Consider the following 19,389-nt stretch of genomic DNA (forward strand, 5'->3'; position numbering starts at 1 on the left):
CATTGAGTCAGTGATGCCATCCAACCATCTCATCCTCTGTCATCCCCTTCTTCTCCTGCCTTCAATCTTTCCCAGCATCAGGGTCTTTTGAAATGAGTCAGCTCTTTGCATCAGGTGGCCAAAGTATTGAAGTTTCAGCTTCAACATCATTCCTTCCAATGAACACCCAGGACTGATCTCCTTTAGGATGGACTGGTTGGATCTCCTTGCAGTCCAAGGGACTCTCAAGAGTCTTCTCCAACACCACAGTTCAAAAGCATCAATTCTTCAGCGCTCAGCTTTCTTTATAGTCCAACTCTCACATCCATACATGACTACTGGAAAAACCATAGGCTTGACTAGATGGACCTTTGCTGACAAAGTAATTTTGTTATTATCCACATCTGTCCCTTGGTACATAGGAAATATTTTTGCATAGGTAAGACTTTGATCCATTAAAATTTTCAGAGTGAATTACATTCATTTCCTTTTTGGTGTGTACACACACACACACACACACACACGAATCCTATAGATTGATGACCCAGAGAGTTGTTGCAAATAATGGTTGGGAACCCTGAAACTCTTCGTATTCCATCATTCATTTGACAAGCAAAGATTTATTGAGCACTTACTATGTGTCAACACTGAGTGAGGCTCCAGGGTTATAGAGTTGAGTAAGACACAATTTCTGTTCTCCAAGAGCCCACAGCTTAGTGGGAAAACAAATAGGCATGATAACAAAGACAACATAGAATGAGAAGAGCTGTGAGGGTGGAAAGGACAGGTAACAGGACTCCTGCTGCTGCTGCCATTTAGTCGCTCAGTCATGTCAGACTCTTTGTGACCCCATGGACTGTAGCCCACCAGGCTCCTCTGTCCGTGGGATTTCCCAGGCAAGAATACTGGAGTAGGTTGCCATTTCCTCCTGCAGTCTATTAAATTGAGCTTGATGCCCCAAAGTGTTGTGTTGCTCCTCATTCATAGAGGTGATAATTGAAGCCATGTCTCTGCTAGTTTCACTGAGGCAACCACCTTCTCTCAGTGACCCCTGTGACCAATGGCACAGAACTATGAGATGACTGGCCAGAGTTCAGGGGTCAGTCTATGGCCATGGAAGAAAGTAGAGCTAATTGGCCCACCTGGGCTTCAGATTGGCAAGCACGGCCTCGTTAGCCCTGTGTTGGCTCCTCCCTCCTGCGTGTTCTGGCTACCAACTCTGTTTCCCAAAGGGACCTTTAGGATCCAGGGATCCTTGGTCAGGTTTTTTCTCTCTGGGTCTCATAAATATGCCCGAAAGTATTCTTTGTCCTTGATTTTCAGGAATCAAGGAACAAGGAAAAGCAGACTGAAGTGATGGTGCTGACCATTTCATGAGTTTTTCAGCTTCTTTGATGAATTTTTATATCCTCATCTAATCTGTTCATCCCTAGGGTGAGTAACAGTCACAACTGTTTCTTCTACCAACACTTGACCTTCTAAGCTGTGGAGGGTCGCTCATCACAAATTGTAAGGTTAGCTCTGAAAATGAGTCTTTCCGACACAGATGGGGGAAAATTCTCCCGATCATTCCTTTGTCTGTTTCATCTTCATGCCTCCGCCAAGTTCAAATCACTCTGTTCCTCCAAAATTTCAAGTTTTCTCCCCTGCATTCCCTGGTCCTTAACAAGCTGTTGATGTTCCAGGAAATGTCTTTTCCTATGAAAGACACATCACGACAGCTAAACAGCTGGAGTCCTCTGACAGCAAATCAGCGAGGCCTTGGGGTATCAGTGTGATGAGCAACTCAGCCAGAAAGTGTCTATTCTCTAGCTGAGCAAATGTCATCTCCACCAGGAAGCTGCAAAAGGATGGCGAGAGCCTGCACTGAAGTGTCTGTGAGGCTGAGTTCCAAGGAAAAAAAAATCTATAAATACAAATATGCTGCAATATGGGAGTGCCTGATTCAAGGGTAAATATATGAATGCATCTCTCTTTAGAAGATTCAGAAGCACAATTTAGATGCTCTACACATTAAATGGAAATGATTATAAGTAATGCGTCTTAATAATGTAAGCTTAATAATATTAATTCATAGATTTCCCTATGACAGACTCTGATAAGAAATCAATTGTGGAACTAAACTAAATAAAATTTACTACCTTTGTACTCAAAGAAGATGCCTACCTACCACCAGTAGGTAAGTCTGCTGAGTTTAGCTGTTAATTGGAATTGATTTGCACTAATCCTTCCATACCTTTATTAAAGTTATCAATATCTTTCTAAGCAGAGGCCCAGGCCAGTTCAAAATAAAATTGTGTGTCTGTGTGTCATTGGGATAAATGTAGATACATACCTGGAAGACTAATATTAAATTGCCAGAAATTTATTTTGCCATGCAGGAGCGCGCACACACACACACACACACACACAATTACCAACTACTATTATTGTTATTTTATGAAAAAAAAAGGCAGTTTAAAAACAAGCAAGCATGAAGGCTAGAGTATTAAAAGAAAAACAGCCAATTCAGTTGACTACATTAAATTAATAGAACTAACTTAGTCTCTGTGAAAAATAAAATTGAAAAATAGGCAAATCAAAAACTAAAAGCAAAAACATAATTAAATTAAGTCTTTGCTATCTTTGTTTTTGTTTTCACTTCATCCCCAGCAGGGGTAAACTCTATCACAGACTGGCACAGTTCCATGAGCTGCCATATGGAAACAACTGATTGAGAGTTTGGGCAGATCCCAACTATTAATATAAGAAATGGGCTAGGGACTATAATTCTGAATCAGGTCCTTTCACGAAGCTTTGTTCCAAATGTGAACCTTCCCTCTGACTAGACAATGCCCTCTTTATCACAGGATTTTGACAAGGTTTCTAAGCATTAAAAAAAGGATCTAGGTGTAAGTTGGATTCTCTGGTCTGCTGAATATTCAGTGAGGGATAGTCCAAAAAAAAAAAAATAGGATGATCAATGGGATGTGAAAATCTGATTGATCCAAAAAAATTGTTAGCATATTAGAAAATGAAGCTACTCCTCTTGTATCTCGGAAGAGCTAGTCAGTAACGGTAACTCTTTGAAAATTACACTCTTTGCCCCAAATTCTACTGAAATAATTTGACGTTAAACCAGCTGATCACTTATTATATTGCATTAGGTATTTAGAATTTCTGTATGGTTTTGACTATCTGCTTTCCATTAGTTGATTCTTTTTGACTTTATATTTGATCATTGTGACTTATGCCAGATTCCTATTGTTCCCTTGACCCTGTGATCAGGATATTAGCAAATAATAGTTGTTCTTTTTATAACCTTGTGGTTTGCATCCTGGCACATTCTCATGCAAATAGTTCACACTCTTCAGCTTCCTTTACCATGTAGACTTGTGGTACTTACACATATTTCCTTCTGGCTTATTTCTTACGCTGGGACAATTCCGACATCTCTTCCACTTGACATTGTTTTCCCATATCTTTCAGTATTGTCACTTATTTGTTACCCAGCAAGATGTAAATGTAGTTCTCAACTGAAAATTCAATTCAATAAAGATATATTTGGAGCTACTATTGCAAGGCACTGTGTTAGGCTCTATGAAGAATTCAGAGTTGAGTTTGGCTCAATTCTGCCTCTAAGGAATTTATGGTTGAGTAGATCGTGAGGATAAAATAATCACCCCAATGTTTACTAAGAGCTGGACCAAAAATATCTACTAAAAGCTAGTTTCCCAGAGGAGAAATATGAGGAAGAAGAGAGTGTATCTAGATAAGTGACTAGAAAAAGGTTTAGAGTGGAGGGGGTATTTGAATTGGATCTTGAAGGTGTATAGGATTTTGATAGGCAGGGATGAAGAGAGTTGAAATGATTCCTGATGTTGAGGCCAGTGTGAGGAAAGCAGGAGAGACTCCATCTTGAAGCCTGTCATCCATCTTAAAGACAGGATGTGAACTGGGCCTGAACCCTGACCAAGAGGAAGAAAACTGTTGCTAGTGAAAACCAGGTCTTGTGGAGACTTCCCTCCCTAGAGATGGCAAACACAGATTGTAGTTGAGGTCAGGCTGCCCCTGTTAGATTAACCATGGAGACATCCCCCGCTTGTTAAGCATTGTTCCCCTCCCACCTTTAACCTTAATTGTTTGTTCTCCTAGCACCTGCTTGTTGTAAAACTCAATCATATACAACAAAGAGGTTGCTAACATGTAACCAGTCATGTAGTGGGGGGGTATAAAACTGGGCCTCTCAGAAGCATCAGGGTCCTTGTTGGGAAATGATTCCCCTTGGACCCGCTGGTGTAATAAACTGTACTCCATTGTTTTGAGTGTCCTCTGAGGTGTGTTTTGTGACTCTGGATTCCACAACACTGATGATTGCTCACACAGAATTTGGAGTCTATGGCAAAGGTAAATAAATAAAAATGCTACCAATTTAAAGGCCATGTTGATTTAAACTCAGCAAATTATAATTGGCTTAACATAAGTATTTTCATCCTGTTAAGAGTGAGTTAATAAATTTATAAAAACATGTGGAGTTAATTGGGTTCACATCTGTTGGCTATGAAAACTTTAGCAGGTTACTTAGCAGATCTATGCCTCAGTTCCCTTACCTGTTAAAACTGAGATAATGGTTAAAACACTGTCTGGCATGTCGAAACATTAGAAGTTAGAACACACCCTCTGTGTGTGTGCTCAGTTGTGTCTGACTCTTTGTGATCCTGTGGACTGTAGCCTGCTCCTCTGTCCATGAAATTTTCCAGGCAAGAATACCGGAGTGGGTTGCCATTTTCGCCTCCTGAGGAACTTGCCAATCCAGGGATTGAACCTGCTTCTCTTGCGTCTCCTGCATTGACAGGTGGATTCTTTACCACTAGCGCCACCTGGGAAGCCCAAGCATGCAATAAATTGTTGCTATTATTTTTTTGAAACAGAGTCGGCTTATGGAGTGAGATTGTTTCTTGAAGTCTCTCTGCACTTACGAAGGTCCCATGGGCCAATTTGCAGACTGACCACTGAAGTTCTAGATCTGAGCTCTCTGCCTGTAGCCGTGATCTGGAAGTCTTATACTGAGTAGAGCTTAGGCTTGAAAGGTTACTAGGAAAAAGGAACACATATGTGTATTCCAAATTGTATGTAGCCGGCAGAGAGGTTTGAAGCTTACTGAGCGTCACTTTGCTTGAAGTAGACAATTTTCCAGATTTAGTCACAGGATGCTCAGAGCTGCTGACACCTTTGTTAGCACAGGTGTGAGGCAGTTAGGCGTGGATGTGTGAGATTTTTTATTTTTTTTTCAGCTGATACAAAGAAAGTCTGATTGCTTTGCTTTGGTGCCTAACAATAGGCAGAGCAGCTGTGGGTTCACGCCAGGATTACTGGGAGGGAACGTGTTTTCCTCCTGGGGTGGGGGGAGGTTTTAAATCTGGGAAGTTGCTTTGTGAAAAAGGGGCTGGAAGAAGCTGCTGCTGCAGGCTTCCTGGCTCTAGGAAGACCAGGTTTGTCAAACTTACTTAAAAGGTCAACTACATTTATTTATTTATTTTTTAGGGTATAAAAGCATTCCTAAAAATTGAAGGTGCTTTCTGAGTATGTTTATGCTTTGTTAACAGAGAGGAGTCAAAATGAAAGCCTTTGCAGCTATGGGTCTTTGAAGATCCATATGACTTGAGAATCAGGGTTAGCATAAAAGTCAGATTCGCTTTATTTATAATCCCTGTTTGTTTGCCACCTATATTTGTTACTTCGTCTGAACTTGTACTGCTCACCCCATGACAGGCTGATAAATCAAGAGACGGGGTGTTAGGGCAAGGAATAGCGACTTTGTTTGGGAAAGACAGCAAATGAGAAGATGGTGGACTAAAGAATCATCCTGCCCGGGTTTGGACGTTAGTTTCTTTTGTACTACCAAGAGTGGGGTGGGTGCGGGCTGGAGGTAAGGTCAAAATACAATAGGTCTTACAAATGTTTTGTTGCTGGCCAGCCCCCAAAGGGATTTGTTCGTCCAGCACCTGTTTGAACTTGGGCCTGGTTGAGATGTTGCCTTGAACTAAACAAATGTATTTTATGCTCCAGAGTGGAAGGTCAGGTTCACCAAAATGGTGTATTTTTTAAGCTAAAGGCCACATCCCTTTAGTGCTTAACTTGCTTGCCTGTTAGTAAAAGCCAGTTCGAGTGTCTGCTGCACAGTGAGGCTGAATTGAAATGCCAGAATTTGGAGCAGAGAAAGGTTTATTGCAGGGCCGAGTTAGGAGAGTAGGTGGTTTGTGTGCAAAACCCCCCAAACTCTTGGGTGGTTTGGGGCAGCGGACAAGTTTTTATAGGCAAAATTTGGGGTAAGGGCTGCAAGGTGCGTGGCTTTCTTCTGACTGACTGGTGATGAGGTAACAGGGTGGAGTTACTGCGTCCACCTGGGTGGATGCCTTTAGTTCCTGCAGAAAAACTCAAAGATACTGTTTTGTATATCCTTTCCAGAGAAATGGGGAACTTGTCCTATGGCTGCAGTATTGTTTCTTGACTGCTCCTCCTTTGTTTCTGAATCCCCTCCCTTTCCTGATGAGCAGCTGTTTGAATATGCTCTTTGGAACTCAGGGAAGGCCTAGGAGGCTGAATGAAGCCTATTACCTGCAAATGAAAAACGGGGGACCCAGAAAGGCTTTTGTGCCCAGAAGGGCCCTACAGGGCCCTGCTCAGTTTCATGCCTGCTTGACCTAATACTAGGCAAAAGCAATTGAATACAAAGCCTAAAGTAAAAGAATCTGATCACTTACGGAGTTGGGTTTGTTCTTCCAGATCACACATCGAGCTTCTGCGATGGACCAGGCATTATAATAGGCACTCGAGAAACAAGGATATTCCCAGTCCTCAAGGATCTTCCCTTCTGGCTTGCAAGGAAATGGTGAGTCCAGTAACAGATGTATGGAGTAGTGAATGGCAGCTAAGGTGGAGTGACTGGGGATTGTGTTTACTTCATCTCTGATCTCATGCCTCTCCCAGTGCCTGCTTGACAAATAGAGGTAAAAAGATTTTTGAATTTACAATAGTAAGAGGGAAATTTTACACAAATCTGCTGGAGGCCAGTGTGTGCATAAGGTCCAGCCACTGAAGCGAGTCATAGCAGCCATAGAGTCTTTTCTGCATCGAGGTCTCACCTCTTTGATGAATGAGCTCGGAGTCTTTTCTTTGGATGCTGCTGACTCTCTTCTCGTCATTTCCTTACCTTGTGAGGGTCTGTGCTCAGCTGAGATCTCTTAAGATCCATCTCACAGGTTATTTGAGCCTGGCTGCACTAAATAGGTGAGGCGGCTCTCTGACTCTCTCATCCTCATGGCTGCCACTTCTACTTACGACCAGAAGTGCTCACTGCTTTTCTGAAGAAATGCACAAAGTCAGGAGGGCAGCCACACTTGGCCCTAATCTGCTCAGAAGTTGAAGGTGGTATATATGAGTCAGGAGCGAGGTATGAGGAAGAATGACAACAGACGTAGAGATGCAGTTAGCCAAGGCAACAGTTTTGAGAAATCCATCTTCTTGGCCGGTTGGATCAGTTTCTGTTAGTAGTAAAATGGAATCTTTGAACTAGTTTGACGGGTTGGAATATTGAGAAACATTCTTTCTCTTTTAATTCCGGTTCAGAAGGAACATTGCTCAGCTCACTTTCTGTGATATATAAACCAACCCCTGGCAAAATTACGAAGTCAGGAAAATTGGTCTATGGTAGTTCCTCATCTTCACTCCCTTCCTGGCCTATTTCCTCCTCCTTATCCCCATGATGTTTCTTCCTTCCTTTTCCCTTCCCTCCTAGATTCCCAGAGCCCACAATCTTTCTTCTGTCCTATCTATAAAATCCTGTCCTATGAGAGCATGGAGAACTGCTCCTTCATAAAAGAGGAATGACTGATGGCAGCCCCAAGAGCCACTGCATAGAAGTGAACTCAGTTAGTGGGGATAAATCTCTATATGAAATTTTCAGCAGTTAGAAGTGGCTGGAGATAGGGGTGAGATGGGATAGAGGCATTTTCTTTCCTTCCTGATGCTCCTTGAGTCTAAATCTCAACAGGCAAGTGGACTTCTTGCTTAGTATAGTGGTAAAAGAGATCAGACTGACCTGGGTTGTATCCTGGATTCATCATTTAATAGTTGTGTGGCTTTCAACAAGTTCTATAACATGATTGTAACCAATGTGTGTCTCAATTTACTTCTGAATGTGGGCAAAAATACCTGGCTCATAGGGTTATTTTATGGATTTGGGGATGTGGTAAGGCTCTTGGCATTGGCGTTATCCCATAGAGTGATCATTTAAGTGTTTAGTGTTCCAAATGCCACCCGATTTATGTCACTTCTCTGCTCAGAAGGCTTCCATGATTTCCTGCTGTCCTAGAGAACCAAGTCCTAAACCTTGGTGTTTCCAACTCTAAGATTGGACCAAAAAATAAAATACTCTTAAGAATGCTTTGAACAGTCTCTTTCCATCATCTTTGACTATAGAGTCAGACTTGATTGAAGAAGAGAGAGCTTTTCCTGGAGAGCAGTGAAATGTATATTCAGTTCAGTCACTCAGTCGTGTCCAACTCTTTGTGACCCCAGGGACTGCAGCATGCCAGGCCTGCCTGTCCATCACCAACTCCCAGAGTTTACTCAAGCTCATGTCCATTGAGTCGGTGATGCCATCCAACCATCTCATCCTCTGTCATCCCCTTCTCCTCCAGCCTTCAATCTTTCCCAGCTTCAGGGTGTTTTCAAATGAGTCAGTTCTTCGCATCAGGTGGCCAAAGTATTGGAATTTCAGCTTCAACATCAGTCCTTCCAATGTGTATAAGCATAGGTAAAACCAGTCCTATTCTGTAGAAAAACATGCAAAAATCTGACCTAAGTCCTCTTCACTTTGGGCGGAGCTTGGATAGATCCCAGAAGCATGCAGGGCATGCTGGTTCTCCATGAACAGGTAACAGGTTCTAGTCATAATTAAACTGATGCCAAAGGAAATAAACCACACAGCTCAGGCACAGAGACCTTGAACTAGGACCCTATTGTCCTGGCTTTCAGTCTGGTGGATTTTGAGGCCACCTTTCCTCTACTAACTGGAGAAGGAAATGGCTACCCACTCCAGTATTCTTGCCTGGAGAATCCCATGGACGGAGGAGCCTGGCAGCCTACAGTCCATGGGGTCGCAAAGAGTCAGACACGACTGAGTGACCAACACTTTCTTTTCCTTTACTGAACCATGCTGTCTCCTGTTTTCTAGAGTGGGATAGATGTGGGGCTGAATAACAAAACTCCTTTTCAGCCATTAACAAATTAGTTGTAATTAATTTCTCAGAGGCACTTGCAGTCCCATGTGTTACCCTAAGGAAAGGGGTCACTTAGACAGGAAAGTGTAGGTGAGAGACGGGAGATTCTACAGGGAGATCAACAGCAGATGGTACTCGGCAATGGAAGGCAGCAGGAGGGCCCTGGGCAGCTGGAGAGCTGCGAAAAGAAGAGGAATGCCCCGAGCAAGAGTCCTCTGCCTTTCGGGTGTACTTCATTTGCCTTTGGGGGCGGGAAGGGGGGATATATTGATGGCTGAGATTCAGGGTTGACTTGAAATCTGCAGAGGACAGGTCACCTAATACTGACCTTTAGACATTGACTGATGTTGAATTTTGCATTCAAACAAGTTACTCTTTGCAGTTAAAATCTCTACAAATGAGTCCTTTTTGTAAGCCGTACCGAACATACTCATGAATCATGCTTATCTATGGATTTACCCTTGGATTTACCCTTGAAAGGCTTAGAGATGCAGTCTATCAAAAGTGGCTTAGATCCTCATCCTGCTTCTAGGATTGTCATTGGTGAATGTATTTGGATGGTCGGAGTCCCCATCATGGCACCTCTGTAGAGCTTGGCCCAGACTCTAGTTTTTAGCTGTGCTTGTCTTATGCTCTGACACCTCATGAGTCTTGCTATTTCTAAATTTTATGCAATTTAGATAAAATTTTTTTAAAAAAAGATATTTCCAAGGAATAGAAGACTCACATTGGATGACTGAGGAAACATTTCCTGATCTCCAAGTACCCAGGAAACCAAATTGGTAGGGCAGCTTCAGTGTATTGTCAAGAACACTTAACATTTACCAGTGGTGTGACCTTGGTCAAGTCACTTTCCCTTGAGTCTGGTTTCCCTTCCATGATACAGGGAATGATTTCCCTATTTCATAGGACTGTGGTATTGATTAAATGAGAAGGTATTTGAAAGTAGATGATAACGTATGAATTGCAGAAGGAGCTCATCAGAGGAATAACAGCCTGGAAGAGGCAAAATAATATGCAAATATCAGGTATTAATGTCAAGAGGTTTTGCAACCCAGTGGTTGCAGTGGTCCCCAACCTTCCTGGCACTGAGGATGGGTTTCATGGAAAACAATTTTTTTCATGGACCAGGGGAGGGGGGATGGTTTGGGGATGATTTAAGCACATTACATTTATTGTACACTTCTAATCTAATACCACCTCTTATCTGACAGGAGGTACCAGTCCATGCCCAGAGGTTGGGGACCCCTGGATTACAGAATAGGCTCTGTAATCAAACAGCTTGGCCTCACATGATGGTGTTACCATTTACTAGCTGTGTCATTTTGTATGTTAAATTCTCTGAGGCTCAGTTTCATTACCTGTAAAATGGGATAATAATGGAACCCGTTGCCATAGGGTAGTTATGAAGAGTAAGTTGTTAATGAATGCTCAGTGCTTAGCACAGGACCTGGCACATAGTCAGCTGCTATTATGAACAAAGTAGTGAAACAGTAACCAATTCCTTGCAGTGTGCAGTAATGATCAACTTCCATACAGTCACATTTGATTATTAAATACCTTTGTTGTGAGGTTGGCAGGACAGATATTATCATCATTTTATGTGGGGGTTGATGAGCCCCTCAGGGATCCTCAGCAATGGTGAAAGGTCTTTGTTTTGGAACCCAGAGCTCTGGATTCCTTCTTAATGTCAAAGCCTCCCTCCTCTGCCTATGTTTGAAGCCTGACCTACCATATGGATTATTATCAAGTTATCAAATAAGCCATGGGCAAGGGCAAACGAGTCTTCATCACTTCTTCTCTGTGTTGGGTAACACACCTGAATCAAAGCCCCCTCACTTTGGCTCCTGTTACTAATAAATATATTTCATCATGAACTAGATTGAAGCTTCTTTCTAATAGAATTTAAGAATGTTACTGTCTATTGTGTTCTGTAAGCCTTTCCCACGCCTGTTTCTTATGAAGCTATCTCTTTTTTTTAACTTCTTTGTTAATCACAGCAGATATCTCTGTCATTTGGGGACCCACTCTGTATTAATGAATATGGATTGGATTCCTCCTAATTGTTCTCTGAATATCTCCCAATTTTCAGGAGGGTAATTGATTTCAATCAACTTCTTTAGCACACTCTACACTGTCGAAGCCTGTAATTTTCAAGTTCAATATTTGTGTGCTCACACCCTCAGGAGTGCTTCAGTTATATCCTGTTTTAATCCCGGGATTCTAACCAGTCACCAACTTGGAGTATATTTATCATTAAACTCATTTATTGTTTAGTATGGCTGGGCCATGCTTTAAGGCATAACTCATATATGACCTCTAAATTTTCTGAAAAGCCAAATTACAAGAGCACTTTTAAACTACAAACAATCCACTTGGCTTTAGTGAAGAGTTTATTGAAATGTTTCCCATGCCTTTGGCTGTATAATAGTCTGGGGTGAAGAAACTAAAGGTCACATGTTAGGTGTTTACTGTGGACAATAAGTCAAAGAGGACACAACTCAGAAATAAGCTCACTGGGGAGACAATAATTCATTTACAAAAATCCAGTTTTAGTTTAAATTCTAGAAATGCAGATAATAAACAAATATATTTGGATACAGTTCCAAATATTGTACACTAGTTTTGAAAAATTTTCCCCTATCCTAAATTTTTTCCTTTTTCCCCCCTCAAGTGCATGCTCAAAGATCTATGATGATTTACTATTTTTCTATGTAATTTGGGACAGCTAATTTTACCCTACACTAGATACTCTATCATTAGTTCAGCCTCTAGGAGTGCAAAGCTTATCAGATATTTTTGGGAGGAATACCTAAATTGAGAAGAGCTGCTGTCATCACTATATTTGTACTACAGTTAACCTCATTGAGGTTCTTACTGCCATTCTTCAGCTGGACTATTGCAAAAGCTTAACTGGTCTTCCTCTCTTGTCTCCCCACGTCAAGTTATCACACACACTATTGCCAGCATAATCTCACCCAAACATTATGCTTTCCTTTGTTAGGTCTGCAATGGCTCCCTGTTACCACTGGCCTGGAATGCCAGATCCCATAATCTGAATTTAAAATTTACCTTTTCAACTCTATTTGCTATTATGACTTCACATACCATATGCTCCACCCAGCCTAACTATTGTGATTCCTTGAACTCTCCATGCACATTCATGCATACCCCTGTGTCTACTTCGGCTGCTCCTTCAATCTCCAATAATATTCTTTTTACCACCTTTCTCCATCTGCATTTTATGCATCTGCATTTGTTTGGGTAAACAGAGGGCCTCCTCCCTCCGCCCCCATTTAAAAAAAAGTGACCATAGAGTAAAATGGCTTTAAAAATTCAGAAGTTCACTTTTCTCCCATGTGAAAGTTCTTTTGTGTTTCAGAACGATAGTGGCTCTGCTTTGCATCTTCATTCCAGAATTTAGGCTTCTTTACAAGTTGTCAATTCAACAAGTTACTGCTCTAGCATTCCCTAAGATGTGATTCTCATTTGAGTGGTCGAGGCTGCCCCCCCCCACACACACATCTAGGATCTAGCTGGAGGAAGAGGAAAGTGAATAAGCCATGCCCACTCTCTCAAGGTGAAGGCCTGGAAATGGTACATGCCACTTCTCAGATTCCATCAGAAATTAGCCACACACTCCAAGAGAGGCTAGGCAATGTAGTCTAGCCACACATGTGGAAGAAATGGAGGGCAAATTTTGGTGGCCAGCAGAAGCTTGTCACATTGTTGAAATCTGACTCACATGCTGTCTCCTTCAGATTTTTCTTGAGCCCCTCAGCTGAAAACCATTTCTCTTTTGAACTACTCTAGCCTGGGGCTTCTGACTGTCAAGTGTATCAGAATCTCCTATGGTTCTTGTTAAACTATAAGTCTTGGTTTTAGCATATACACTACTATATATAATAGATAAATAAGGGAACTGTGCTCATTATCTTGTAATAACCTATAATGGAAAAGAATCTGAAAGAATGTATATATAACTGAATCACTTAGCTGTGTACTTGAAACTAACAACATTGTAGATTATGATAAAAAGATTTAAGATCGCAAAAGGTAGGGGAAAAAAATGAGTCTGAATCAGAGCAGGGCCTGAGAGTCTGCACTGCTAACAAGCTCCTCAGTGATGCCCATGCACTGGTAAGCAGAATATGCTTTGAGTATGGAGGTTCAAACCTATTTTCTGTTCCCCATCTGTGGGATTAACTTTTCCTGCTTCATACTAGCTATTCCTGTGTCTATCTTAACTTCCTTACTAGACAGTTAACTCTCATAGTAGACTTGGGATCTCATTGGCATCTTTCTCACCATGCCCCCCTCCAGCACCAAGAATAATCTTGTACATTTAGAAGTACTTAATAAATATTTGAATAATTGATGAGCAGTGTCAAGTAATTCAGAATGTTGAGCATAAACTTTCAAAAAGCAGCACTGGTTGCGCCAAGTTCTGGACTATGCTTAGTGCAATCGCTTGTTTGGAAATGCTTTATTGGAAGCCCCCACGCCCATGTAGCCCAGCCAAACCCAGGGAGAAGCTGCCAGAGAGCTGAGCTAAGTGGAATTCAGCAAATTGAGACCATATTTTATTAAGGACTTTTCCCCTCCCTGTGCTGTGACCATTTCAAAGGAAATGCTAATACCTGTGTTTAGAATTCATTTCCAGAGAGTCTCTCTGTAACAAGAGTGGGTTGTTTTCATTTGTTTTTCATGTGTGTGTGTGCATGCGCTCACGTGTGCACATGCCCATGCCCACAGGGCCTCACAAGCCAGTGTGATAAATTTTGTTGAACTGGCAGTTTTTCCACCTGGAAGCACTCAGTGATCTTTCATTTGGAAAGTCTCAAGCTGGGTGCCAGTTAAGACTGGATGAGAATGACCCTTCTCAGCTTGGCACCATGTTAGCTTGTTCTTTTCTCAACCCTGACATATGTACTCACGTTCTGGGCCTCGAGGGTTGGAGTAGAAGAAGAGAGAGGGCATGAGGTAGGCTGGGGTTTTAAGACTGAGGCCATTTCATAATCTCACTCGAACCACATGTGGCAAAATAATACCTGGGGTCTCCTGTCTTGCTTCTCTTGCAGGCAGGATGAACCCTCTACCTGGAAATTGCTGTACATGAGACAGGACTGAAGTTTCCCTTTGGGGCTCTATGCAAAAAGATTTCACAGGCAAATGATTCACGTTGTCAAGATCTTAGAGATTCTTAGCCTAGTTGAAGAAATGAGTTTTAGTCTCTCTTACCCCACTGATACAATTGACGGCAGCAATCACAAAGCATAGAACTTCAGTGTGGGGTCCTCACTTGTCACCTGCAAGGCTTGCCTGCTCCTTGGCAGTACCTTTTTAGCCCTTAATTCCATTAGTAGGCTTTGGAATTGAAAAAGGAATATTCAGACATGCTACTCATTTTTCCTGACCCCTCACTTTCCCTACTCTGGTGATGTAAGGGTTTACAATATTATCTGCATGTCGTGTCTTGATAAGTTATTGCATATTATTGTACAGGATTTTGTAAGTATTCTACATGTTTTAGCCTTTCCCCATCCTTGGTGAGACCTTATAGCATCATGAGAATAAAAATGTTCCTAACAGGGTTGGGACTATGGTGAGGCATGTCAGGTCCCTAGGGAGGAAAATTTAAGGAGGTGCTCACTTGACAAATATAACCCTGTTCTTGCCAGACCCTGAGAGTGAGAGTTACCTAAAATCTTGTGCTTAGGAGCCCTCCTGGCCTTCTCCTAGTTCAGGTCCTAGCTCTCAAAGCAGAGACCCTGAAGTACCAGTGTTTCTGAGATTATTTGGAGAGTAGAGTCCATTCTTTAACCCCCTTTGTTTTTGGTAAATGCAGGGATCCTCCACATGCAGACAGGAGACACTAAAGATAAAGCTCAGCAATCATGTTTTTATTTATCACATGAACATAACTGGCATTCTCTTCACTTGCCCTTCATGCTGTAGCTAAAGAAAGTCTTGACAGAGACTTCTAACAAACACACATTCATTATTAGTTTTGGGGCTCTCCTTGGATTTAACTCTTGACGTTGGTCTGAAAGCCCCTTGAATTTTCAGACCATCAATGGCACATCTCAGTGCAGACAAACACATTATTCCTCTGCTGCCTAACAATACCCACTTACAAGGCATATGCGAATACCACCTAATTAGCTGTGACGTGCATTTTTGGCATATGTCGGAAGTTAAAGCCACTTCCTTAGAGGAACTCAAACTCTGAATTTATCTTTATTAAGGCCTTGTCCAAATGATAAATATACACTGCCTCCTTGCTATCTACTGCTTGGAAATAAATCACTTTAGGATTGATTTGCTAACGACTTTCTTCACTCCAAGGGTCCTCCTGCCCCAGAGGTCATGCTGTCCTTCTTCACAAACATGGGGAACCAAACAGAAGACCCCAAGCTGGCCATGCAATGAGCAAAGTGAGGAAACTGGAATGAGAGGGGAAGTGATTCCCTTCACACAGTCCAGAAAAAGCAGCTTTACAGGCACAATATTCTGGAAAAAAAAAAGCCCGCCAAACAAGTGTGGGGTTGCAAAGAGTAGGACATGACTGAACAACAACAAAACAAGTGTGGAGTATATGAGTGAACAGATGGGGTGTGTTCACTTTTTTTTTTAAGCAAAATACTATGAACTTTGGTACTTCAGGAAGTACAAACTTCTCCAGGAGTCTGCTGTACTGGAGTGGGGAGCCTATCCCTTCTCCAGTGGATCTTCCTGACCCAGGAATCCAACCAGGATCTCCGGCATTGCAGGCAGATTCTTTACCAACTGCGTTATGAGGGAAGCCCCTAGGAGTCTGCTAGGTAATTGAATAAACAAAACTGGCTGAGTAGGAGACATTCTTGAGGGGTGGGGACTTCTGGGAAGCAGAAGAGAGATTTCTCACCCACACCAGCCTCCTCTTGCCACATGGGAATGTGGGCCAAATCTTGTTAGATCTTTTGATTCTTCAAGAGGATGTATATGATTATTTTTTTCCCTAACACAACATTTCTGTCCTTTTATGTTGGAAAGTTAAACTTTTTAAGTTACAATGAGGGACAAAATATCCCAGAAGGAAAGATTTGTCTAAGTCTTGAACTCTAATGCCAGCCGAGTTCCTTGCTCAGGGTCACAACTTTTTTTAAAGAAAAAATTTTTGATGTGGATCATTTTTAAAGTCTTTACTGAATTTGTTACAACTTTGCTTCTGTTTCATGTTTTGTTTTGTTTTGTTTTTTGACTGCGAGGCGTGTGGGACTTCAGCTCCCCAACCAGGGATCAAATCTGTGCCCCCTGCATTGGAAGGCAAAGTTTTAACCGCTGGACTGTCAGGGAAGTCCCAGGACCACAACTCTTGATTCACTTGGTGACATTTGATGACTCTGCCAGTCAAGATTTGGTTGTATATTCTTAAGATAACCAGATATTAAGATTTTATTTTCAAAAGTCAGGTTTACGATGATCTTTGTCTCATTGCACTCACTAAGCTCCTTCTGGAAGAACACAACTGTAGACACCTGATTTCCATTAGCACATGCAGCTAACTGTTCTTCCTTTACCTTTAGAGCGAGGCCACAAGAACCCTGTGGAACTTTCTGCTTCCCGGGGAAGCAACTCGGCTTTCTTAAAATTCTTCATATCTTGCTTGTCTCAACTATTTGCTTCTTGGCCCTTTTGAATCCTCCTGAGTTACTTCTGAATTTGTCAGGTGTTGACTAATAGAGGTGGAGCTCAAATCTAGGTGGCTCCATTCTTGAAGGAATGTGTTCTCTAAATTTATTCCTTGTGGATTGAAGTAACATATCTTAGATAGCCTAGAGGCCTATATGTCTTGTGTCTGCCTGGTCTGCCCCTGTGATCTAAAATGTGAAATTACTTCATGGTCTGTGGAAATTCAAACACATCCTAAAGATTTTGGGTGACTTCCAGGGGAGCCTCATATACTTCTTGGTCATTCTTGCTGACCTTGTCCCACACTATATTTACTTGGTATGAAACATACCAAGTATGTATGGGCTTCCCTGGTGGCTCAGATGGTAAAGAATCCACCTGCAATGTGGGAGATCTGAGTTTGATCCCTGGGTTGGGAAGATCCCCTGGAGGAGGGCTTGGCAACCCACTCTGGTATTCTTGCCTGGAGAATCCCCACGGACAGAGGAGCCTGGTGGGCTACAGTCCATGGGGTTGCAAAGAGTCAAACATGACTGTGTTTCACACAACACATGAAACATAGGCTCTGCCTCTCTCCCCATCAGGCTCTGCATCTCCCAGCCAAACCACTCATGAGCTCAGTAGACTTTCTCCAGCACGTATGTGGGCAGAGTCACATCATCACTCACCTCCACAGACTTGTTCCATGTCACTCGCCCTGTTACTTTCCCATCTCAGCTCCTCACCTGCCTCCCTCCTATTTTGTCCTGACAATGCTAAATTTCTCCTCTATACTGGCAGAGCAGCCACTTCACTCTTCTGTGTCTTTGTTGCCAGTTAACACTTGGGTTGTTCAGGTTGGGATCATCTTTGTGAACTTGTTAAAAACATTCTTCTTGTTCATTAACAAAAGTATCTAGTACTAAAAAACCTTGCTGTCCTAAAATCTTAGGCTCACAGTATTTTGCTGTTTGAAATTGGACCAGGAATAATGGAACATCCCATTCTTACCTGGAAATCACCTTGATTTCCAGTCCAGTTGCAGAACTTCATGGGATTTTGAGAACACCATTCCACGTTTATCTTAATTCTGTAGCTACCAAGGAGGTAAAACCCTGGGTCCACTTGTCAGCTCAGGGCTAAGGTTCACCCTTTTATACACAAGCCCTGCTCTATTTTGAGACCATCAAACCATGCCTTCATTTACATTGTACCTACACACTTCTCCCCCACATCCTGCTTGCCTGATCCAAAATAACACTGTCCCTTCCTTTGTTTGGTGAGGTTATGTCATGGTTTCTCTAGTGTGCAATCTCATTTGCTGTAGCAAGTTAATAAAGCTAATATCTGATTACCAGGGAGTTGGTGGCTATCTCTATCAAATGGGCTTTATCACCTTCTGCTCCACTGCTCCAAGCACTTATTAAAGTATTTGTTCCTATACATGCAATTTTCTTCCTAAAAGAACCTATCTTTCACTGTACTAAAACTTTCACAAAGGCAGGGAATTTTGTCTGTTTTCTTCACTCCAATAGAACAGTACTTGGGACTTGTTGACAGAATGAATGACTTCTGTTAATAGCACTTACAGTTATATAAGAATGTGGAGATCATTTTATAAAAGAGTATGACACTTCATTTTATCTTCCCTTGAGCCTTGCCTCGAGTTGTGGAATTAAAAAGACGTGGGATAGACCATGTCTTAGTTTCTTTAGGCTGCTATAACAAAATACTATAGACTGAGTGGTTTATCAACAACAGAAAAATATTGCTTGTAGTTCTGGAGGCTGGAGAGCTTAAGATCAGGGTGCCAGCATGGTTGGGTTCTGGTGAAGGCCCGCTTCTGGCTTGCAGACTGTGACTTCTATTGTTTCATGGCAGAAGGGGACAAGGGAGTTCTTTGAAGTTGCTTTTACAAGGGTGCTAATCTCACTCATGAGAATTCCTCCCTTGTGACCTAATCACCTCCCCAAATGCCCCACCTTGTAATACTTTGCAGTTAGAATTTTAGCATAGAAATTTGGGGGGAGATACATTCAGTCTATAGCAGACCCCTATTCCAACTTTTAACTAGTGTATGATTTTGGGTGAATTATTTAATCTCTTTATACCTTGATTTTTTAAATTTTTTTTTAGACTGTAAAGTGGGGATGATGCTACCTATCTTGATTGTTGTGAGGATTAGGTGAGGTGATTTATGTAGAGAGCTTATCATGCAGTCTGGCATATGTGAAGTTAAACATCAACTAATCTTTTTCATTTTAACTTTCCTTGGCCATCATCGTTCCAGATGTCAGGGACTTACATATCTCTGGACCTCCACCACCGTCAGCACTAAATTTCATTTTGTGTAATACTAGAGTAACATATGTATGTCTTCTTTGTTTAGTTGTAAACTCTGACAGGGCAAAGTCCATGCCTTATCTATCCAGGTATCATTTTAGATAAATGCATCCATATATCACTGGCACATGGTAAACACTCCAAATACTTA

The 19,389-nt window shown here is 41.9% G+C and overlaps 1 protein-coding gene across 1 annotated transcript in view; it reads left to right on the forward strand.

Moving 5' to 3' along the window:
* Positions 1-19,389, forward strand: part of SMARCA1 (SNF2 related chromatin remodeling ATPase 1) — a 777,971-nt gene that overhangs the window by 339,543 nt on the left and 419,039 nt on the right. The window contains exon 26 of the mRNA XM_081565725.1: positions 6,745-6,850. Within this exon, the coding sequence (XP_081421851.1) occupies positions 6,745-6,783 (39 nt within the window). The 3' untranslated portion in view covers positions 6,784-6,850. The remainder of the gene's footprint in view (positions 1-6,744; positions 6,851-19,389) is intronic.

Source organism: Giraffa tippelskirchi, chromosome X (genome assembly GCF_054371585.1).
Source record: "Giraffa tippelskirchi isolate mGirTip1 chromosome X, T2T-mGirTip1v1.2.pri, whole genome shotgun sequence".
NCBI classification, from domain to species: domain Eukaryota; kingdom Metazoa; phylum Chordata; class Mammalia; order Artiodactyla; family Giraffidae; genus Giraffa; species Giraffa tippelskirchi.